The sequence below is a fragment of the Sabethes cyaneus genome, chromosome 3, assembly GCF_943734655.1.
Source record: "Sabethes cyaneus chromosome 3, idSabCyanKW18_F2, whole genome shotgun sequence".
NCBI lineage: Eukaryota > Metazoa > Arthropoda > Insecta > Diptera > Culicidae > Sabethes > Sabethes cyaneus.
Window position 1 is genome coordinate 237953804 of NC_071355.1, and position 23780 is coordinate 237977583.

A 23780-nucleotide genomic window follows, 5' to 3' on the forward strand; every position below is an offset into this window, starting at 1 on the left:
GTACCTCGAAACCAACTAAGCGGCATTTGTCTAAAGAAGAACACTCAATTTCAACCAAAATGGTTTCTAACTGAAAATAATTCTCCATTTCCTGAATAAGCTGCTTACGGTTAGGCTATGTCAGGTTAGTTCTTGTAAACCCCCCCCCCCCCTCCCCCCTCCTTCACGCACATTTGTTTTTAGACCAAGTAAGTTAAATTTCTTGGAAACAGCAAAATCGAACTTTTTAAGTATGCTATGTGATAATTAATCAAAAGTTTTTACTCTCCGATGATTATTTTTCCATTTTAAGGGCAAAATTTATGTCTTAATTCAATATCTTGTTTGTGAGAAGTCGCCATTTTAATAGAAACTCTTTTGATCCGTTACATTACAATACATTAGACCGATAATACATTATATTAACGAACTTCATTTGATGTTTTTTTACTTTCGGTGTTTATAAATTTCGTGCTCGCCACCAACCGACTTTGTAAGAAGCTTTCTAAGAAAATGTAGCTGTTACTATAGCGACTAATTAACAAAACGAAGCTTTTTTGAATTCCATAACTGCATATAAAAACTTTAAAAAAAGTTACATAAAAAAACAGGCATTTTTTATTCCTAATTTTTTACTATATAATAAACTAAACAAACATTTCCGATTTTTTAGTAATTTAATTTCTGATAGCGATTGTCTGATCGCTTCGAGCGATCGCGATCGCGTTCTGATTTTAAAATTTTTGTTTTAATCAGAAATAAAAGTAGAAGTAGAAAAAGTCGGAAGCTAGTTAGAAACGAACGAAGATTCCAACAATGTTTTTATGTATTATTTTTGAAAAATTGTTTAAGAGGTATATTGCGTATAAAGATGTGACTATTATAAAAAATATCGTTTAAAGTTTTACGCTTTAAAACGCCTAAAAACAGACTAAAAACCCAGAATCTCATAATTTCCGTAAGAAGCCGTTCGATATTTACATATAAAAGCTGTTCCAATGCACCGCTAAAACTTACACATCGCCATATAACGATTGTAAAATTCGAAAACCCACTGTAAATTTGTCAATTTACTATTTTTCTGTTTATTTTGAAACGGTTCATATGTGAAGAACAAAAATTCCTTGTTCCTGCACAAGACTTTTTAGAATAAAAAATGCGCTATATACGAGCAACGAAGGTGAAAAGCATATTTTACCCTATCGTATATACTGTTCGAAACTGTTATACAAATGTAGCAAACCCGCCAGTGCGCCCCTCGAGGCAGTGCCACCAGAACCAGTTATGGAGATTATACGGATCATTTGACGAGATGGACGAGATATATCATACAGCTTCATTCATTGTAATAAGAATTTGTAAAACCTTTTGTTACTTTACACAGATTAATATTGAATGTGATTGAACTATACAAGTTTTTAAAAAGTATATAAAATGGACAAATTATGTTGTTTAAACGACAATTTTTTCATCATGTGATAAAGCAACAACTGGGTTTACGAAAAAACATCTGGCAGCATTGACTGCCAAAAGGATTCACTGGCATATACTGTCAAAATTAGAATAACAAAGGAAAATATTGTACACCACCCTTGCATGGAGGAGAATTTTCTGTGAAAAAATCAATTTTAGATACTGAAAACGGCCCCGACCGGGCCCAAAACGAGCAACAATGGAAACCACCGGGGATCTTCTGACGATTAACAACTTTTTCGAGAACGACATGCTGGATGTAAGTAGCAAAACAAGTTATTTAAGGAACGGCCGAAAATCTGAGCTAAGCTTCAGCGTTGATTGCCAGTGTGAAAAATCGATCTGGTTGAAGGGGGACTACCAGCGCCCACCCAATTGCACCCGTTTTGGTGCACACCGGAATTCGCCAGCTGATTGACTAGCTAGTAGCACCTACAATCGAATGTTTATGTTGACCTCCGTGGCATTGGTGTTGAGGCGAAGTGTGATATTTTCGGTTGTTTTCTCCGTTTATTATTTTCTTACGTTTCCGATAATAATACTATGCTACCGTTTTACTAGTTTGATGTAAGTGACCTGAACTCGACCGTCCAAAAATCTAAGCCAAGATAAAATCCGCGCGAACACACGGCGCTGCAGCAAATATCCTTCCGTCGCCGCCGCTGCCGCAATTCCGCGATCTTCCTCACTTTTGAGTTGCCAAACAAAAACAATATCAACCCCATCAATATACCAAAATAATTACTAGTATCGTAAAAAAAAGTCGCTAAGCCAAATCGATGAGTACACCTTCTGCTATTTACTACCTACTAGTTTTTGCTATTTCTACATTCACCACTAAATTCAGCCACCGCATTCATTTCGTTCGTTCGAAGAAATTCTAACTTTCCAGCATTGGGCCTGCGTAACACAGCGGGTTCGGGATGAGCACTCATTCGCTATATTCGGTATTATGTTTAATATTGATTGATTTTTCTGAACGAGGGCGAAGGAGTGGTCATCCTTCGAGACGATCTGTGCTGTATTCGATCTATTTTCCACACACACCTATCTGTACCGTTGTTTAATGTTACTTTTCCTCGTTTCCATTCACACAAGAATCTGGTGTTGTAGAGCGCGTTTTTCGTTCATGTCGTTCGTTATTTTGCTCATTTTAGTTCCCTTATCAAACTACTCACCCTTGAAGTTTTTCGTGTTGAAACACGCTCGCTTGTTCAATGTTTCTTAGTTAAATATCTCATCGACCAGTTGCGCCTACATAGTTTCATTATTGCTCGTGAGTTCCATTAGTTAACTGGCCATTCGACACAATATTTTTGCAGGGGAGCAGTGGTTTAGAGTTTCCCGATTTAGATTTCATTTACGCGGATGCGGACTCGCACGCCAACGAGATCGCCGAACTGTACAGCTACACCGAGCAGGCCGAGTTCCAGCACAATGTAAAGGTAACATTTAGAATCTTTCTAAGGCGCAATCCTCGTTTAAAGCCTTTTACCAATCAAATGAAATTTACTGTCGAATCTTCCCACAAAACGCTAGGCTTTCGAAGATCAGATGGAGTACTACAAACTGCCACCGAGCTGGCAAAAACTTTCCGAGAAGGAACAGCGCAGTATTATTCTCAAACTGTTGGACCAGTTGGATATGTCGAAGAAAAGTCTCCGCATGAAGGCGGCTCGTTGTATCCTGTATCTGGCGCAGGGCTGCTGGGCGGAGGTTCAGTGCGACCAGGAGCAGCAAGTCATTGCGCGGAAAAATGTTATGCTACTCTACGAGGCCGGTGTCTTCGGAGCGTTTGTGGAGTTACTGAATTTAGAGATTGAGTAAGTTAAATTTTATTTTTTTACTAGAACTAGAATTAACTTCTGTTCTGTGTGTTATAGGAACTCAACAACTGCTAGCGTTGCGATGCGTAAGGTTGCAGTGTCGCTAGCGGATTCGGTTGATTTGAGGGTTATCCTGTCGGTTTTGTACATCTTTACCGAGGTGATACGTGCGGAAAAGGAAAGTGGAGGCGACGAGTACGCTCAAATTGTATCCAATTTTACCAATGAGATCAGTAAGTATATTTAAACTCAAGTCATTTTTGTATGACTTTGCATCTACACCCACACGTGAGGCACTTTTATTTTGTCTCTTCCAAGATATTAAGATTTTGTGTGAATTGAATTGAAACGAATCTTGTGTTCCAAATCAAAGTGGATTCTTAGTCTAATTATGAACTTTCTTGCAACAATTTATGCATATCGTGTTTGCCCAACAAATAGTAAACAAACCACGAGTGGATATCAAATGGATGAATTGCGTTCATTCGTGACATTACCTCGCAAAACCTTATTCACCAGAATAGAATTGTTCAAACAAATCAAGTGTGCCATGAAATTATTAATTTTAACGTACGACAAGGTGAGTGTGCCAAAGGTGAAAATGATGCCTCTTGACCTTTCTCGGGTAATTTTTCAAATAGACCTATGTGACAATGAGAGATTCTCTCGCGTCTAGTTATCGAAATCTTTGTAGTGGACCAAATCAGCTGTCACCAACATAATAAAAATATTAAGAGGGTGTTTGTGGACAGCCAGGAAGCCTTGATCGAGGCGAAATTGAAAGGGACGATAAACAGAGTAGCCAGGACATATCAACTGAACCATGACCCCTCCACCTGAAGCGTCGAAAACAAGCTGGGATTGTCATCTGTAATCATGAATCTAGCTAAAACATTAGCCACAGACTATTGATATTAAGAACAAAACAAGACAGACAACACGCGATCCCGAAAAATGTACACAACGATACCGACGAAGTTCGGTTGCGTAGTGATGGACGACGAAACCTACATACAGAGCCGGAACATCCGGAAAATGAGAAACGCCAGACATTTTCAAGCATACGAAACTGTCGAAGTATGCTAAAAAACTCAGGTTTAGCCTACCATATGTTCCTGTGCCTTAAGGGGTAGTTAGAATATTCGAAAAATGAATTTTCGGTTTATTTCATGATCGTAGTGTACATAGACTTAAGTATGCACACAGAAAATTTCATGCCAATCCGGCAAATATTAACGATGTTATACGCATATTTGTAACGAACGACGTGTCAGAGCGATTGAAGAAGGAACTCGAAACTTTGAACTCGTGTTTCTTAAAATCGTGTTTTCAAAGTCGGTAAGCAAGATTTCCTGAAAACGGCCCACCGAAGTCTCCCAACTTTCGCCAGGTGTACGATGGGAATCTCTCCAAGCAGTGCCTGTAGCTCGTGATCCATACACCTCAGCCACTCTCCCTCTATGTTTGTACTCCGCGAAAAATAGTCCGCAACACCTTTCGTTCAAATACGGCAAGTGCACGTATGTCTTTCGTAAGCAAAGTTACTGTCTCAGGTCCGTAGAGGACTACCGCTCTGATTAGCTGCACACAGCTGACGATGTACAAAACGTCAGCTGTGTGCAGCGGCGCATGCTTCTTGATCAAAGCGTTTTGCGGAGGGAAAAGTAGGCTCGATTTCCAGCTTGAATACGTCGTTGAAGCTCCTTACTCGTATTATTGTCGGCGGTGACCAGAGATCCCAAATATACGAACTTTTCAACCACTTCCAGTTCATCACCCTGAATAGTCACTGTCCGTGGGACAGGGCCGGTGCTAGCTAATTTGCCGCTCCACGCAAATTCTCAAAATGGCGCCCTCAGAACAAACGAAAAATAGTCGGCGTTGCTGTGTGCAGACATTTTACTGCCTACACACTCGCAAACGCACAATCTCCTAGCGTCTTTCTGCATAACCACTCACGAGGCAAACAACTTGTGAGCAGCCAGCTGCCCATGTATCCATTCTGCATTACTTTTTGTTCTTACGCCCTCCATTCTACACGCGGGTGGGAGTCCTCGCGAGTGATCGGTATCAGTTGCTCGGGCTGCAATGACGTGCGAGAGCGACGACCGTGGCTTTTAGCTAAATACACACTCGCAAAAGTCGTTGCAGTACATGAATAAACAAGAGCGGGAGTCCGAAAGGAATGCTTATGCCGGCGTGTTAATTAGAACGAGTACGCGTGCCGAATTCTGACCGAATTCACCAAATTTTCGGCCAACATGTTCGTAATGAAGGCCTGTAGGAATTCTAACCCAACTTACTAGATGACTCGACCAGGTTGAAGCCGATTTGCTTGTGTCGAGATGCTCAACGAATTGGCAGCAAATAGCCCAGGACCCAATACAGTGGAGAGTAACTCTAGATACATCACTTGCCATTCCGGCTTTATGCTGCTAAAGGAGAAGGAAGAAAGTTTTATATTAACCACTTATTTATTTACCGCTACAATTTTTTTTTAATGTAGGCGAAATGGCGCCCCCTCGAGGTGGAGCTCCAAGCAGCTGCTTGTTTTGCTTAAGGGAAGCGCCGGCCCTGCGTGGGAGGCAAACGTTGCTTTCTCAGCTACCCGTATCTTCACTCGTACTTATGCTCGTACCTATAGTTTTAAATCAATAGTTTTAATCACTTCAAGGTATAACATTGTTTACATTCGAACTTACTCGAAACAATATTTCCTCCCGCAAACACTTTCTTATCACCCTCCGCGCTTTCCGAAAGGACTCGAGAGTGTCTTCGAAATGCACACGTAGCACACCACTCGCTTCAAGGTAGTTTTGATCAGTCTTGTCAGTTTGTCGGGTAAACTCGTGCATTATCTGTGCATTATCAATTAGGATTATTAAATTAGTTTGTTCCTGTAGTTTCGATAAGTTTAGGAATTAGAGCATGTGCCACTAGTAATTATCGCTAGTTGGCTACTCATACGCCATACACCTTGCGTACAAGTTAGCCGAGTTTTCTCTTTCCTAGAGCCGCTCATTCGCTATTCGCAAAACTCAAATTTCGAAGCACGAGCGTAGACTTCCTTGCCATTTTCTTCTTCAAATTAGCCCGATGAAAGTTCAATCAACTCTGGGAAATGAAATGGTTAGATGCATAAAACCAAAAGGAAAAAGAGTGTTTTGTTCGCGTTTGAATTGGTGGCAGAAGTTCGTTACAAAATTCCGCTTTCAAAATTAAAAACCTCGTTCCTATCTGAGGGTCTTTCAAATCTCGCCTCGATCATTTCTATTTGAACAGTCGGAGTGTGTTCTTGTGTTTCGCGGTTTTAAAGCTATGTCTCGCTCACTTCTTTGAGTCGAAATAATTGCACCATGACGCGAAAGCTCTGGTGGCAATAAAATACTCATCTCCATTACTAAGGTTCTGCAGGCCACTGCAGCCCCCACAAAACCTGTCATCTACAGGGGACCCTCGATGCTAAGACGCTCGAGAGACCTTTGGTAATGGAGAAAAGGAACGGACCTCTATCAATGTTAAAAAGGAAAAATTTCTGTAAAATCGGTGCTAGACACGCCACTTCGGGTCGCCAACAGTCGACAATCCCTGGGTGCGTGCTAGCAACAAACGAGCATGGTAAATTTCTGGCGAAAGTTTATCGCCATCGAAATTTCGGATAACAGTGGACTGAATAGGTGGCCATATTACGGCAGGCTATATTTTGGCGTCGAACGTGGGGCCCCATAACTGTTCGCGGCTCAACTGTATCGTATGCTGCCCTGAAATCCACGAAAATTTGATGCATGGGCACGTAGTACTCTCGAAATTCTGGCAGATTTGTCGAAGAGTGAAAATTTGATCCGTAGTAGCACGAGTCCCTATGAAGCACGTCTGGGCAGTACCATCGAATTCTCTTGCTATTGGGGATAGCCGATGTAACAAAATCTGGAAGAGTGCCTTATAGACGGCGTTGATCAGCGTAATGCCACGATAATTACAGCATTCGAGCCGATCACCCTTTATATAGATGGGACGAACCACACCCTCCTTCCATTCCTCCGGTAGTTTCTCCTCCCAAATCCTTTAATGAAATTATCCAATGAAGGCCGTTGCTAGTCATTCTTTGTCATTTTTGTACAGTTCTGTCGGGAATCGGCCCTTTTCGGTGGTTCTATTATTCTTCAGCTGGCCGATTTCTCACCGGATATCTTCGAGAATGGCAGCTAGCACACTGTTATCGTTTGTAGGATTCCCACCGAAGAATTGTAGACCACCTCGCGCTCGTTTATGCCTCGCATATCCGGCTTCGGTGTGTATCCTTTACCTTTACCAGATTGGTTCACCTTCTCATAGAACTTGCGGGTCTCATTAGCCCGGAAAAGCTGGTCTAGCTCTTCACGGGGTTTTGCACTCTTCAGGATCGTGGTCAACTCATTCCGAGCTCGTCAAATCCTATGTATGCATATATACGTTGTCCTCAGCTGCGCATAAAGCGCTTCCTTCTCGTCGTCAGGTCTACCTACGTGTGGACAGTGCACATTTATGATGCCGTAGTTGAAGAAACGGCCTTTTATCCTCAGCGCTGTATGCTGCCAAATCCCAACAAGGGCAAAGTCATCACATTTTCTAGAAAGTTAAACTGAAACTGCTTGAAAACTCTTTATTTGCATTAGTTCGCTCCAATCTAGAATATTTCGCTCCAGTTGTGAAGCCCCTACTATCAAAATTAGTTAGGAGTTAGCCGAATCGAGTCAATGCAGCGCAGATTCATTCTTTTTGCTCTTCGGCGATCGCGTGAACCAACTCCTTCCAGCTGCCCTGCTATGAACAACGCTGCAGACTCATCGATCTTACCCCTTGAGTACTCGTCGTGACCAGAGCAATAGCTGTCGCCGATACGCCGATACCTAGAGAGTATATTGCCAATGTTTACTCGCGAGCCTCCACATACACGCTCAAAGTCATAATCTACGCAGTGGTCATCGGTGAATCACTTCAGTCGCTTTTTACCCAGAACCCAGCTTCGACTTCAACATTAGCCACGAGGTACTAAAAACTCGATTTCTGGCACTAGCACGTACATTCTAGGTTTAGTGTATCAGTGTTCTGTCGGAACACCAAAACAGCCATCAATAGTGTAACAGACAACATCTTAGGGTATGTGGAATAGATTTAGCGGAGCGATTGAATGTAGGAACGCGATGCATAGGAAAAGAACACGCTACGCAGGCGGTGAAGTTGTACCGTGACTCCTCAAAACATGAAAAGACAGACAGAAGAAGATGCAGCGAACTCAAATCTTTAGGGACTAACAGCGCTGCTTAGAGAAGTAGCTACATCGTTCACACGAAAGTTCTACCGAAATTCAATACATTCCACAAACCGCAAAGGCTTTGTAAATGAAAACGGAAGGATGGAAGCCGCACTTCGATGAACATCTGAATGGCGCCCAGACGGAACACCATGGCGGCGGGGAAAGCAATTTCGACAGTGCGACAAACGTTAAAGACTGAAGTTTTTGGAGCGCCTTAGTAGAATACGAAACCAGAAATCAAATGAAAAAGAAAATTTTCCAATTCAATTCTACTATGTATATTTATTCGCGACAGATACGTATTTCACCTTCGACATGCAGGTTTCATCAGTGTCTGGTTTCGAAGTAAAGGAGACTATCAAACAGCTGAAGCGCAATAAATCGGTTGGCAAAGATGGCATCGGAGCGAAGCTTATTAAATGGACCCAGAAAAGCTGGCCACTTGTCTGCATCAGATGATCGTGAGTATTTAGGGCACTGAGCAGCTACCGGTAGAATCGAAGGACGGAGTTATCGATTTACAAGGTAGGCGATAAGCTCGATTGTAAGAACTATCATACAACCAACGTTCACAATGCCACCTGCAAATTGCTCTCTGTTAATTTATGAATATGAATATGAATATATGGTACTACCACCTGCCTTAGCAGAACATCCGTTCATAGCAATGAGCCTATCATGTCAAAAAGAGTTGAACATATTCAACGATTGGTCATGCTTCCCAACTCTTGTATGAAGGGCCAAAAGGGAATTGGTCGATAAGCAACATCACTTACACGTACCAGGGATTTAGAGAATCTCCTTCCAAGGGCTAAGTCACCTGAGTCAATCGTTGAATAAACCGTCTTAATGCAGAATGACTCCAGTAGGTGGGGAGAAGAGCCCGCTCATTATCCACGATGTGTTGTTAATCGGGCCAAGATTAACCCTGGAAAGTTGACTGTTTCACTCTCCCTAGGCCCACCGCTTCAAACAATTATTCGCGACAGATACGTATTTCGCCTACGACATGCAGGCTTCATCAGTGTCTGGTTACGAAGTAAAGGAGACTAACAAACAGCTGAAGAGCAATAAATCGGTTGGGGAAGATGGCATCGGAGCGAAGGTCTGCATCAGATGATTGTGAGTATTTAGGGCACTGAGCAGCTACCGGTGGAATCGAAGGACGGAGTTATCGATTTACAGCGATAAGCTCGATTGTAAGAACTATCATACGATCAACGTTCTCAATGCCACCTGCAAATTGCTCTCTTCATTCAAAAAAAAAAAAAAAAAAAGCTGCATATGATCCTTTCGACCGCAAAGAGCTATGGAAAATCATGGACGAGAAAGGCTTTTCCAGAAAGCTAATCAGACTGTTTAAGGCTGCAATGGATGGCACGCAGTCCTATATGCGGACTTCGGGTGGACTCTCGAATCCATCCGAATCCTACAGGGGCTTCGTTAAGGTGATCTGCCGCTACACGCATAACAGTTCCGTTTTCTATGGAGTTTCCTATAAATGGAACAGTGATGGTCTCTCATGCCTCATGCCTGGAGCACAATCTTCAACAAACAAAGTCAATTTGTTTTCTTTGCCGGTGTCTTGGACTTCAAATCTGGTATGAATAAGGCGACCGACAGCACGATAGTGAGCCCAGGTGGAGCGAGAGTACACGGTGTCTAAGGGAGGGCAGAGTTCCAACAATCAAATGAATTGGCGGAATTATGTTCATTGCGCCATAGCGTAACACGGAGGATAGACAATTAAATAAGTAATGTAACGGATAGACGATGCTAGAAGAGAATAAATTGGCCTGAGAAAAGTAAAAAGATAGAGTCAATTAAGGTTTTCTATACTTTCGTCTTATCTGAAATCCCAATGAAGTCCAGGATGGGATGTTCAACAGCGTGAATTGATTCGAGCGAAAACTTAAATCCAACTCGGTAATATTATAGAAAGTTAATAATTCAGTCAAAACCCATAATACCTAAAGCCGCGTATTTACAATTACTTTGCTTAGTCATCTCCTAATCAGTGAGTCTAAGAAAAAATTATTATTCTTTGCAGCATATCCCATCGGTGACGAGCTACTCTCGGTAAAGCTACTGGGTATGATAACCAAATTCTGTAGCGGACTGGCACCACACTTTCCGATGAAGAAAGTGCTCCTGCTACTGTGGAAAGTGTCCCTCGTTTCTCTGGGTGGAATGGAAACGCTAAAACAACTAAAAGGTAGCTACGAGACTTGTGTGAATATGGCCCAACTTTCTCTTACCTCAATAAAAATTTCCAGATGAATACCGTGAAGCGGCTGGTTTGCCCCAGAACAAGGAGGACACCCTAGAGGTGTCGAAGGTAATGCGCGCCAGCTCGCCCCCGATCACGGCACCCTCGAACGAGGACAATCAGAACCCGAAGCGGAGCAAGCCCTTTCGAAGAGTATGTACGAACACTAGTCAGTTGCAAGAGGTAGTAAAGCTTTCTTGAGTATTATATTTTCTTCCCGTTTTTAACTCCCCACTTTTAAATTTTTTTCGAAAAAAAAAATCAATAAGCAGTTTTTTTCCAAACTCTTACAATTTCTTCGATAGCAGTTTGCTCACATTTTTTTCTTATTCAAAGTAATTTTTTCTTTTTCGAGTCGATCATTGCAAGCAAATTGTGTTCTAGAAATACAAAAACAAACAAAAAAACAGTACGAACGTAAACTGAGAAATGCAACAAGACAAACGACATTCAGTCAGTCAGTCAGTCAGAAAAGAAGCGCAGAAATCTTTTCCGCCGCCGATTGAGCTCAGCCAAATGAACGAACGAAATACAGCGACAGCCTCAAAATGCTTCTTACATCGAATGATTAATTTACTGGTTTTGTTTGCAGTTTAATTTATTTAATTCGTATTTTCTCTTTCTCTCAATTACCACTTCCCCATTACAAACACACTCAGGAGAGTCGTTTTGCTACCTTTTTAGCAGTAACAGCCATTATTGAATAAACAAAACAAATCACCGTATTTATTGGGCGCATAATGCCGGAATGTAGAACTCATCCTCTTCTCTATAGTATGCTATTGTAATTTTCGTGTTTTGAAATCATCACTATTATCATAAAAACCTAGTAATTCACAAAAGCTGAGAGGAATAATGTTTGATCATCCTATCGTTGTGTAGTGTTTGGGTAATGGTCAGTAGTCGTTTCTCTCTCACACAGTTCTGGCTTATTGCTATTTAATGGGCGCATTTTGTTGTCTCCTATCGATTTTGTACTTGTGCACTTGTTTCTACTATAACTAGTCGTTCGTTATTATCATTCCATAACAACAAAAAGTCATTTAGAATCAAGCTTACTTCTTAGTTTCGTTTCGCTGTTTTTAAAATTGTAGATTATTTACAGAAAATTGTTCGTAGCTAATCCCAGTTGAGTCATGCATCCATCAGCTTTACACTTCTAACCGATTAATGGGACGTCTTTCGGATATCTATCCTTACACTTTGCATACACACCTTTAGCCACTAAAAATCGCAGTCGTTTCCTCATCCATCAAATCGCAAAACCATTAGAGTAGAGTTAGCGCATTTGTGAATAAATTCAAAGCAGTCACTGCTTGCGCTAACTGGTTGTCTATATGTTCCTATCTACTACATTTCACACATAATTCCGTTACCAAAAGTATTATTAACTACAACAAATAGTCATTCGTTCTCTCAATACATAACCCAAAACGAAGAGGGGATTTCACTTCGCTAGTTATACTAACTCTACTCTGGTTTCCATGAACAACAACAATATCCGGCATCCAGAGCTTGATAAAACAAAGTTCACTGGACGAGCAGGAGCAGATCGGACTTGAGATGGAAACACCTTCGACCGAAGCCGAAGAGGAACTTTCGGAATACTTTCGCCAGTATGAGGATCCGATTAACAGCAGTGCCACGGCACCCAACATGGACATCCCGTTGGAAAGCAATGGAGGTTTGAGCTGGTGCCCAGCCGATCCTACAACAATGGTAATAATCATTGGTAAATTTTAGATGAAACAACCCCACCGGCTGATACGCAAGAACCGATAGAGCAACCAACCAACAAACTGCCGTGGGCACCGAAAATTCGCCGGAAAGATATTGATATCTTCTTGAACACGTCGAGAAGTAAATTTATCGGTTACGTTCTTAAGGATGACCAGCAAACGCTGGCCGGGCTGCCACAGCCTATTCAGGAGGGATTCTACACGCTTAAAAAGGTAATCTCTTTTTCCTTCGTCAGTACCTTTAAACTAAAAATGGTCACCACCAAAACTACGTTCCAGCACATGTACATCAGCCTGGCCGATGTGCAGATCAAGAAGGAGGAGGACATCACCCGGAATCCGATTTCGACGTCGGAGGGTGACATTCCGCAGACTCCCACCGAAATTCTGTACCAAGCAATACTCCCGAATCTTCCGCAGTATATGATTTCGCTGCTGAAGATCCTGCTGGCGGCGGCACCCACCTCGAAGGCGAAAACCGAAAGTATCAACATTATGGCCGATGTGCTGCCCGAGGATATGCCGTAAGTATTTTGTTTTTCTGGCTAAAATATTAGAATAACCGAGAATATTAGTGGGGTGGTTACCATATTGAGCCTTTAACCCTTTATAAGGCCGTGGCAATAAAATTGCCACCATCGAAAAACATTTGTTTTGCGTCTATAATGACATCAATATAATTATAGAAGCAAAATAAAATTTTTTTGTTGGTGGCAATATAGTTGCCACTGCCTTATAAAGGGTTAAAACTTTAATGAACTTTCCGATCTCATTCAAACGCATGAATTAGTGGCATTGTGCGGAAGAATGTGAGGTTCTTGAAAATCGCCTTTTAAGACAATCCATTGGGTCATACGGCAGGTACCGAAGAGGAACTCCAATCTCCCATCTTGTTCCACAGACTAAGGCCATTTTAAAAATCCTTTATTGGAGAATACCAATGTGGTTTTCGAGAGGAACGCTCCACAGTAGAGCTAATCTATATCTCATGAAACTGTCTCGACAAATTTTGTAAATCCAATATGCAGTCGCACCATCTGTTTATAGATTTCAAAACGGCGTACGATTCAGTAAAGCGAAATGAGCTCTGACGGATTTTGATTTAACATGATTTTCCCAAGAAACTGATTCAACGTCAAACGTCACGAACGACGATCACTTATCAAACTTGCTCGTGGCATTGATGTAGATTTAAATCAGTTTTTGCTGAGCGTAATATCCTGTCATTAATATTTGGCGATAAACTAGAGGATACCATATAGCGTTAGCGCACGAACTACGAGTTATAGTTGTCGTTATTCAACATAGTTTTTCGTACAATTTCTTGCAGTTGTTTGATTTCAACTCTGTCTCAAGCTACTCGCTACCAATTTCCCAGTCGTTTGAAAAGTCGCTTTCGACCTCTTCGAGCACTCTCGCACATTTGGAATTTATTTCTGGTGCTGTTAACAATTCTTTTTGAGCAGTATCGTCATTAAGTCACTCTCCGCTTGTAGCTTATACTCTACCAATGATCATCCACAGCACCGTCCATCAAATATGGCGGGGCATCCTCCGTGAGCAAAGTTTCAGGTTTCAGGGACATAAAGAACTGTCAATCTAATTAAGGTTTTATACATTGTCTCTGTTTCTGACTGTGACGTCGGTCATCTTCGATTTCTAGGAGTTAGTCTTGCTGAAAATCGTGCGTCTCGTATCTCTGCGTACTCATCGACTCCTTTCCCAAGAGAAGTGTTAATCAGCATGCATGACATGCCGTCACCTTGTCTTGTCTCCAGGTTTCGTATTCTACTAAGACGCTTCAAAAACTTCAGTCGTGGCCCATGCTCGTCAATATCGACCAAATATTCTCTAGTAGGAATTCCTAATTTTTTCAAACTTTTTTCCTCTTCATGGTTTTCTGGTATTCTCCGACAAACCAGTCTCTTTGTGCATTCAAGACTACTCCACCTACCGCCGTAGTCGTGGCCGAATGTATCCTGCCAGATAGAGTCTCATCTAGTAAGTGCGCATCCGAATCGATGGCAGTAGTTCGAAAAAACCTGCCCATCGATAGTAACGTTATCGACACGGGTCATTGTTCGTTAGCAGCCTTATAGATGTCTTTGCGTGAAAGCAAAGTGTTTCTAATCACCAGACCTCGGGAAGCTGCGAAGTGATGCATTACTGGCCGTTATAATTACCATGACGTTAAGATGATCTGCATATACATAGACTTTCTCATTACGTCCTGTCAGGTACGGACAGACTCGTGCTCTATGTTTAAGACCCTTCGATAAAAACTTCTTTTTGAAAGCACTCAGTTACTTACTTATATGTCCATGTCCGCCGGTCCGGCAGAGCAAAGGGATGAAATCAGAGATCTCCACTGCTGACGGTTACCCGTCATGACTTTTACCTGTCGCCAGGACAGGTTCTCGTCTACAGCCCGGATGTCGTTGGCTAAGCTGCGTCGCCATGAGCCTCTGGGTCTGCCCTCTTCTACGCTGTCCTTGTGGATTCCAATCGAGTGCTTCTCTACAGACCTCGTTCCCTCCTTACCTCAAGGTGTGTCCGATCCACTTCCACCTACGTTCACAAATTTCTGTGGCTTGATTTCGGCCGTTGATGACACCGACGATGGAGTTCCTCATTGGATATCCAGTTATCAGGCCACCAGGCACGAATGATGTATAGCAGGCACCGGTTAATGAATACCTGCAGTTTTTGCGTTGTCTCCGCTGAGACGCACCACGTTTCGCAAGATAACAGCAGTACGGATTTAACGTTTAACGTTAATTTGAAGATTCGGGTTTTCGTACGTAGAGTGATCTGGTTCGAGCGCTAAATGTTTCGCAGGAACCCCTGGCCTTCCTGATCCGTGTGGCTATATCAGTCTTGGTACCACCATCGGGCTTTGCCTGGCTACCAAGATATTAAAAGGCGCCTACCTGCTCAACTTGTTGTCCCGTTACTGTGAAGTTGGTGGAATTGTCAGTGTTCACTACCATTGACTTAGTTTTTGCTACATTGACTGTGAGACCTGCTGCCCGGGAGCTCTCGAAGAGGTCATCTAACTTGCTCTGCATATCGTTTCGGCGTTGTGCGAGCAAGACAATGTCGTCGGCTAGGTCGAGGTCATTTAGCTGCTCCGTCGTTAGAGGATTCCGAAGCAATTCTCGATTTGGTCTACTGTCAATTGCTCCAACTAATAGCTCATCCATAACGGTGAGAAACAGAAGCGGTGATAAAATGCAGCCCTGTCTCACGCGTAGTAGTAACTCTTAAGGGACCGGACAGGACGCCGTCGTGCAAAACCTTGCACGAGAACGCCTCGTACTGAGCCTCGATGAGATGGACTAGCTTATCTGGAACTCCTCTACGCCTAAGTGCGCCCCAGATGTTTTCGTGATTGAGTTGGTCGAACGCCTTTTCGAAGTCAACGAACACCAGCAGAAGAGAGTCCTGGAATTCGTTGATCTGCTCCAATATAATGCGGAGCGTTGTGATATGGTCTACACATGATCGGCCAGCACGGAATCCAGCTTGCTGCCGCCGGAGAGTAGCGTCGATTTTCTCCTGGATCCGGTTGAGGATTACCTTACAGAGTACTTTGAGAGTAATACAGAGCAACGTGATGCCACGCCAGTTACCGCATTCCATTAGGTCTCCTTTCTTAGGGACTTTGACCAATATGCCCTGCATCCAGTCCACCGGAAAAGTTGCGGTTTCCCAAATATTGCTGAAAAGCTGATGCATCATCTGAGCTGACAAAGATGGGTCAGCTTTGAGCATTTCGGCTGAAATACGATCTATCCCTGGCGCTCTATTGGATTTCATACTCTTGATGGCAGCTACAATTTCATCCAGCGATGGCGCCTCCGAGTTCACGCGATTTATTCGACGAACTGTAGGCGTCGTACGCTGCTGGTTTTGTTGGTCTCTGACATTTGAAACTCGGAAGAGTTGTTCAAAATGTTCAGTCCATCGCTTAAGCTGTTCTGTAAGGTCAGTCAATAGCTGACCAGCTCTGTCCTTTAGCGGCATCTTTGTATTCATCCTGGCACCACTAAGGCGGCGAGAAATATCGTACAACAAACGGATATCACCATTGGCGGCGGCGGTTTTTCCTTGTTTGGCTAGGGAGTTAGTCCAGGCTCTCTTGTCCCGCCTACAAGCACGTTTAACAGCCCTCTCCAGTTCGGCGTATCGTTGACGGGCAGCTGTCTTAGCCGATCTGGTCCGCGCTCGATCAATGCCGGCTTTCGCCTCTCTCCGCTCGTCGATCTTCCTCCAAGTTTCATCCGAAATCCACTCCCTCCGCCCACTGCGCGCTTTGCCGAGGGTTTCATCACTGGTCGTGATGAAGGCGTTCTTGATGCCGCTCCATTGCTCTTCGACGGTTCCACCACCAGGTGGCAACTCCGAGGCTCGAGATTCAAGTTGTTCAACAAAGACCCTTTTCACCTCAGGATTCTCCAATCGGCGAACGTCGTAGCGGCACCCAACTTTCTCCTCCCATCGTTGGACACGTGCGACGCGCAGACGTATCTCAGCGATAACAAGATGATGGTCGGATGCAATGTCAGCGCTGCGTTTGTTGCGTACATCAAGAAGGCTCCTTCTCCATTTCCGGCTGATGCAGATGTGGTCGATTTGGTTTTCTGTTCGGCCGTCGCGGGAAACCCACGTGACTTTATGTACTGGTCTATGGGGGAAGAGCGATCCACCAATGACCATCCTAACCCGTGTTCTGAATCTGGCAACGATTATTCGCTCATTTATTGGTTCCCACTTCATCAGGGCCGCATGTGCCCCTGGGCTCAGTAGGAATCCAACTCCTCTTTCTCGAGTAGTATTTTCACCTCGTATGCCAGAGTAGAGCAAGACTTGCCCGGATGATGTCCTGTGTTCGCCAGTACCCGGCCAGCGGACCTCGCTTAGCCCCAGGATTTCAAGCTTCAGGCGGCTAGCTTCCCTTGCGAGTTAAGCCAGCTTGCCCTGCTGGGCAAGGGTCAGTATATTCCATGTTCCGATTCGTGTCCGTGTTTTCATGCTAAAGGTCGTTGCCAATAATCCGGAGAGATTTCTTCTTTCATTTTCGGTAACTTTTTGTATGTTCTGGTACAGTAGGCTGTTAACCTAAGGTCCTTATCCCGCTGATGGGGCTGCCATCTTAATGTGGGCGGGAGCCACCGTGCCCCCTTTCCTGTTAGCATACGACAACCGAAGTTGCGTACCCCAGCCGGCACCTCGTGGAGGTAGGAATAGGAGTTAATGAACAGAGGTTATGGAATGCACATGTTCACCCTTTGCCAGCCTCGGAGTTTAGCAGCATGCGGTTATCTGTGCACCCTTTCGCTAAAATCAATAGCTGCTCTCGCAGGAACGCGGCATCGGACGGGCTATCGACTTTAGCATTACAGCTTCAGATCGTCGGCAAGAGAGTCGCTGGCATTTAAGCAGGAAGTTGAAGTAGACGAGGAAGACCAAAGGTCCGAGATGGCTACCTTGTGGAATTCCAGAGTTAGCAGTGAAAGGTCTAGAGGTAAAACCATCGATGCCCTTTTCACTTTAAATGGCTTCAAATGGTGAGTTGATAACCTGGAAGGAGCGTCAAACATAGCTCGGGTCCGCACAAGCTCCCGCCTTACGCCTCTACGAGTCATATACCAAATGCGACGTAGCCTGGGCAATGTTGCCAATCTGACAATAGCGAAGTGAGGAGGTGCGACGCGAATACTGGCCCGGTAACCATAGCATGGCGGTAGAGGAAATGCTTCGTCAAACACTAGCGTCTGTTCACCAAGGGGGTACGTCTCAAACAGCGTCTGTTCTCCATGTTAGGGGCGGCTGATTATTATACTCATCCTCGTGCCAGCAGGGACTCTAAACAGTGCTGTGCACGCTGGTCCTCCGGCGAGACAGGGGTTTAGGGGCAGGCCCAACAAGCCGCCCTGGAAAACAAAAAGTTACCAACAACAAAGAAGAAAATAGGGATCGGAACAATCGGCGCTGACCTACGCGACGAAATAAGGACTACGATTGGAAACTCGGGACATGGAATTGCAAATCGCTCGGCTTCCCGGGTTGCGATAGGATAATCTATGATGAACTACATCCCCGTAACTTCGAAGCCGTAGCACTGCAGGTAGGACGGGAAGCTATATATAGACCGGTAATCGGGCCAAACAGCCTGCATGCCGCAACGAACGACAACGGCCAGCGATGCGTAAATTTTGCAGCTTCCCGCGGTATGGTAGTACGAAGTACCTTCTTCCCCCGCAAAGATATCCACAAGGCCATCTGGAAATCAGCAGACTAACGAATAGAAAACCAAATTGACCATAATCGACGGTAAATTCTTCTCTGATGTTATAAACGTTCGCACCTACCGCAGTGCGAATATAGATTCGGACCATGTCCTAGTTGCAGTCTGCATGCGCTCAAAACTTTCGACGGTACATAACACGCGTCGAAGCCGTACGCCGCGATCTAACATCGAGCAGCTACGAGACACCGGAGTTGCCCAGGAATACGCGCGGCAGTTGGAAGCAGCGCTACCAACGGAAGAGCAACTTGGCGCAGCAACTCTTGAAGATGGAAGGCATTAAGACCGCCATCGGTAGTACTACTCTAGCGGCACTAGGTACAATGAATCCGAACCGAAGAAACAATTGGTTCGAACCGAAGAAACTAACAGGCAATACCCGGTCTTCCGGAGGAAAAAGCGCTAACAGGAAGAACGAGATCGCGAGGCGATGGAAGAGCTGTACCGTGCTAACGATAAACGAAAGCTCTACGAGAAGTTAAACCGTTCGCGCAAAGGCTATGTGCCGCAGGCCGATATGTGCCTGGACTCAGACGGTAATCTTCTCACGAACGAACGTGAGGTGATCGAGAGGTGGAAGCAGTATTATGACGAGCACCTTAACAGCGATGTAGCTGAACATGATGGTGACGGTATGACAATAGATCTTGGAGCACGTGCAGAAGACGACAGAACCCCGACCTCCAGGAGGTAGCAGAAGAAATCGGTCGGCTGAAGAACAATAAAGCGGCTGGGGTTGATCAGCTACCCGGCGAGCTGCTGAAATACGGTGGTGACGCACTGGCTAGAGCGTTGCACTGGGTCATTGTCAAGATTTGGGAGGAGGAGCTACTACCGGAGGAGTGGACGGAAGGCATCGGGGATTCCTGGGTGCGGATCAGATTTTCGCGCTTCAGCAAGTGTTGAGGAAATGTCGCGAATACAACTTGCCATCATTTATTCATCGACTTCAAATTGGCAGATTATGCACTACTACGCATTTCCGGATAAACTAACGCGATTAGTCAAGGCAACGATGGAACGAGTAATGTGTGTTGTTCGTGTATCAGCGACAGTCTCGAGTCCCTATGAATCTGGAAGAGGGTTACGGCAAGGTGATGGACTTTCACGTTTGCTATTCAACTTCGCATTGGAGTGTGTGATAATACGAAGCCAAACGGAAGGGACTTATCATTAATGTATCGAAAACAAAATACAAAGGAAGAGGTTCCAGAGAAGATAATGCGGATTCATTTAGACGGTGATGAAACCAAGGTGGTAGAAGAGTTCGTGTATCTGGGCTCACTGGTTAGCGCAGACAACGATACCAGCAGAGAAATACAAAGACGCATTATGGCAGGAAATCGTGCCTACTTTGGACTCCGACACCGCCAAAGTTAACGATCTACAAGACGCTGATTAGACCGGTAGTCCCTTACGGCCATGAGGCATGTACCATGCTCGTGGAGGACCACCGCGCCCTTAGTGTTTTCGAACGGAGAGTGTTGGGCACCATCTACGGCGGAGTGCAGATGGAAGACCGAACGTGGAGGAAGCGAACGAACCATGAATTGCATCAGCTGCTTAGGGAATCACTCATCGCTCACACCGCAAAAATCGGTCGCCTTCGATGGGCTGGGCATGTCGTGAGGATGTCGGCCGACGGTTAAAAAAGTTCTCAATAACGATCCGACTGGTACGAGACGGCGGGGCGCACAGTGAGCGAGATGGATCGATCAAGTGGAAGGCGACCTGCGGACTCTGCGCAGACTACGTGGCTGGCGAATTGCGGCCATCCACCGAGTGGAATGGAGACGACTTCTTCGTACAAGTGGCAAATCCCACACTCATGTGGGATCGTTCAGAAGAACACGCCGGCATATGCATCCTTTTCGGACTCTCGCTCTTATTTATTCGTGTACTGCGGCACAGTTTTTGCGTGTGTTTGGCTAAAGGCCAAAACAGAATACCTTCAGCGTTATTCTGACATTTTTCCCATGAATTAACCGTCAAACCGGCGCTGACAGATGTATTCACGCCGCTTTCTGTTTGACGCTTAACATCCACGGTCGTCGCTCTCGTTCGTCATTCCAGCCTGAGTTGCTGATGCCGATCACTCACGAGGACTCGCACTCCCGCCTGTGGGTAGAATCGAGGGCGAAGATTTAGAAGAAAGCTGGTTGCTCACGGCTTGGACTGGGATTTCCAAAACAGTTCTTTATGCTCACATTAATAATTATGTTCGTAAAACTGTTTGTTTTCACTTCATTCTTTGCGTCTGTCAGAACACAATGATAAATTTTCGTGAACATCTCTTTTGTTTTGAGCATAGAAATCCGAAAATCATTGAAATTTGAAATCCCCAGAAATCCATGACGCGTGTTTGAACCTTAACTCGCGAATGAGCTATGCAGAAAAACGATATGAGGCTGTGCGTTCGCGAGTGTGTAGGGAGCAGAATGTCTGCACACAGCAACGGCGGCTGGTTATCTTACGCTTGCGTGAGTGGCGTAAGTGTTGAATGCTATGCTTCTCATACTCGCTCATGTATGTAAAATTTCGGCCAACTGCCACGGGGTTTCCGTACCTTCTCGCCTTTGCACCAGTCCGTCTGCGATACCATAATGCCAAGGTTTCGGGGACCTAGCTGCTTGCCACCCAAGAAATTCAAAGATCTGGAATTTCGGGCATCAATGTTCCATTCCAAGTAGCAATTTAAGTCTTATTACATACATACTTATGTTGACTTTCATGGCCCACATTGGGCTATTGCAAACCGCAATCAGAGAACAATAAGACTCACATTGTTACTAAACATTTCATGTCCTTATTTCGTTACACGTTACATGACTCCATGCTAAATGTTTCGAATTGGATCTCCTCGATCGTCTCAATTTTGCATGTTCTAGCAGGCTGCATTACAAAGGCCACGCTACCAAATCTTGTCTTGGAGATGCTGTGTTGAAACTGTGTAGCGTTCGAGACAACCGCCAAGTAAACCTTCCTTTTCCTCCATCTTTTTTAATATTAAAATCGACGATGAAAAAGGAAGGTTGACTTGTCGATTTTACGGTAAAAATTTTCTTCAAAGAGATTGACCTCCAATTTTGAGTGTTTGTATAGCTCCATTCACGTAAGTGAAGCACTCTTTCGTAAAAAAGCCTATGTGCTAATTCCGTTATCGAAATTTGACCTTCTGTTTTTTATACGATAGACTTCGCAACCAGCTGTTAGAATACAGGACACAATGCACTCTTTCGTAGAGGTCCGTATTACAAGCCGATTTTTTCCATAATGGGAGGCCCACTCTTCCTCCAAGAGTGTTAGAATGAACTCTTTGGTAGCTGTAGAAATCAATCGGCTACAAGCTTTCCGGTATTTCGGAACGTTACCCAAATCTGCAGATATTTAAAATTTTAATGTTTACTAAGAAACTATTCCACAATTAGCAAAATCAATCTAGACAAAAACCTTTGTTTTCAAGTTGTTCATACCTGTTTTATACCTAATTTGTTTATTCTATTCAGTTTGGAATTAGATGATTTTTTGTGTATATTTGTTCCTATTTGACAGATAAAATTCATCCAGAATGAATAAACAATTTCGAGCCTAACAACCAGGCTGCCATGACTACCATTTGACTAACCAACTCGCATGTCTACTGTGATTGGAGCTCATATGAAATCTGCCTAATTTATTATTATTTTTGGGTGGTGAATTGTTCTGCTAAAATTTCACAATAGTGGTCGGTCGACCACCGAACTTTCTCAAAACTTGACAAATCATTTTGAAACACTGAAAAACTGAAAACTCTTTAATAAATCAATCCATTTTTTCCCTCTTCCTCAGGATGACCGTCACCCAATCCACCAAGCTGGGCATCGACGTCAGCCGACACAAGGAGATCACCGTTAAAGCCGTCTCGGCCATTTTGCTGCTCTATTTGAAGCACTTTAAAATCAATCACATCTACCAGTTCGAATTCATGTCGCAACATCTAGTGTTTGCCAACTGCATCCCGCTGGTGTTGAAATTCTTCAACCAGAACATCATGAGCTACGTCGGTTCCAAAAACGTAATCCCAATCATGGACTTTCCTTCGTGCGTCATCGGCGAACAGCCGGAGCTGACGTCCGAATCCCTCATCATCGGTGACTCGGCACCGTACTCCTGGCGGAACGTATTCTCCTGCATTAATCTGCTGCGCATTTTGAACAAACTAACCAAGTGGAAGCACTCCCGCATCATGATGCTGGTGGTGTTCAAATCGTCTCCGATTCTGAAGCGCACCCTCAAGGTCCGGCACGCTCTCATGCAGCTGTACGTGCTGAAGTTGCTGAAAATGCAAACCAAATATCTCGGCCGGCAGTGGCGAAAGTCGAACATGAAAACCATCAGCGCCATCTACGCCAAGGTGCGCCACCGACTGAACGACGATTGGGCGTTCGGGAACGATCTGGACGCTAGGCCGTGGGATTTCCAGGCGGAGGAGTGTGCCCTGCGGAACTGCGTCGACCGGTTCAACAATCGGCGCTACCTGCAAACGAGCGCACCGGATATCATCGCCAGTGAGTACGATGACCCGCTCGAGGGTGGTGATGTTGGGAATGGGGGTGGTGGTGGTGGTGGAAGCCACGGGGGAAACGCACACACCGCTAACGGAGGTGGAGGCCGCAAACCGGAGGACGTCGAACTGAGCGAAGAGTTCAAGCAAAACTACGAACTGTGGCTCCAGCAGGAGGTTTACAACAACAATGTCGACTGGGACTTGCTGCTCTCCAGTGAGGATCTGGCGTAAGGAAGCAATTGAACATAAAAGAAAAGAAAAACAAAAACGATTGTGTGCAAAATTATTGACTACGCAACGGAATAAACTATGTTACGTGAAGCGGATCGGTGTTTTCTTTCC

At 44.3% G+C, this 23780-nt stretch overlaps 1 protein-coding gene across 1 annotated transcript; it reads left to right on the plus strand.

The window, feature by feature from the left end:
- The first annotated feature begins 1578 nt into the window (after window positions 1-1578).
- LOC128741655 (striatin-interacting protein 1 homolog) lies at window positions 1579-23748 on the plus strand. Its single transcript, XM_053837610.1, has 10 exons — window positions 1579-1711; window positions 2775-2897; window positions 2992-3275; window positions 3336-3511; window positions 10625-10789; window positions 10851-10996; window positions 12356-12527; window positions 12587-12795; window positions 12862-13106; window positions 22721-23748. Exons 1-10 carry the CDS (start codon window positions 1652-1654, stop codon window positions 23667-23669), a joined length of 2529 nt encoding a protein of 842 aa, XP_053693585.1. The 5' UTR covers window positions 1579-1651; the 3' UTR covers window positions 23670-23748.
- Window positions 23749-23780: the final 32 nt, after the last annotated feature.

Bases quoted from the DNA above. Each gene is read 5' to 3' on its own strand.
- LOC128741655 (XM_053837610.1), top strand. From the start codon at position 1,652: ATGGAAACCACCGGGGATCTTCTGACGATTAACAACTTTTTCGAGAAC. The intron at 1,712-2,774 runs GTAAGTAGCAAA...ATATTTTTGCAG, and splicing joins TCGAGAACGACATGCTGGAT to GGGAGCAGTGGTTTAGAGTT. The intron at 12,796-12,861 runs GTAATCTCTTTT...ACTACGTTCCAG, and splicing joins GATTCTACACGCTTAAAAAG to CACATGTACATCAGCCTGGC.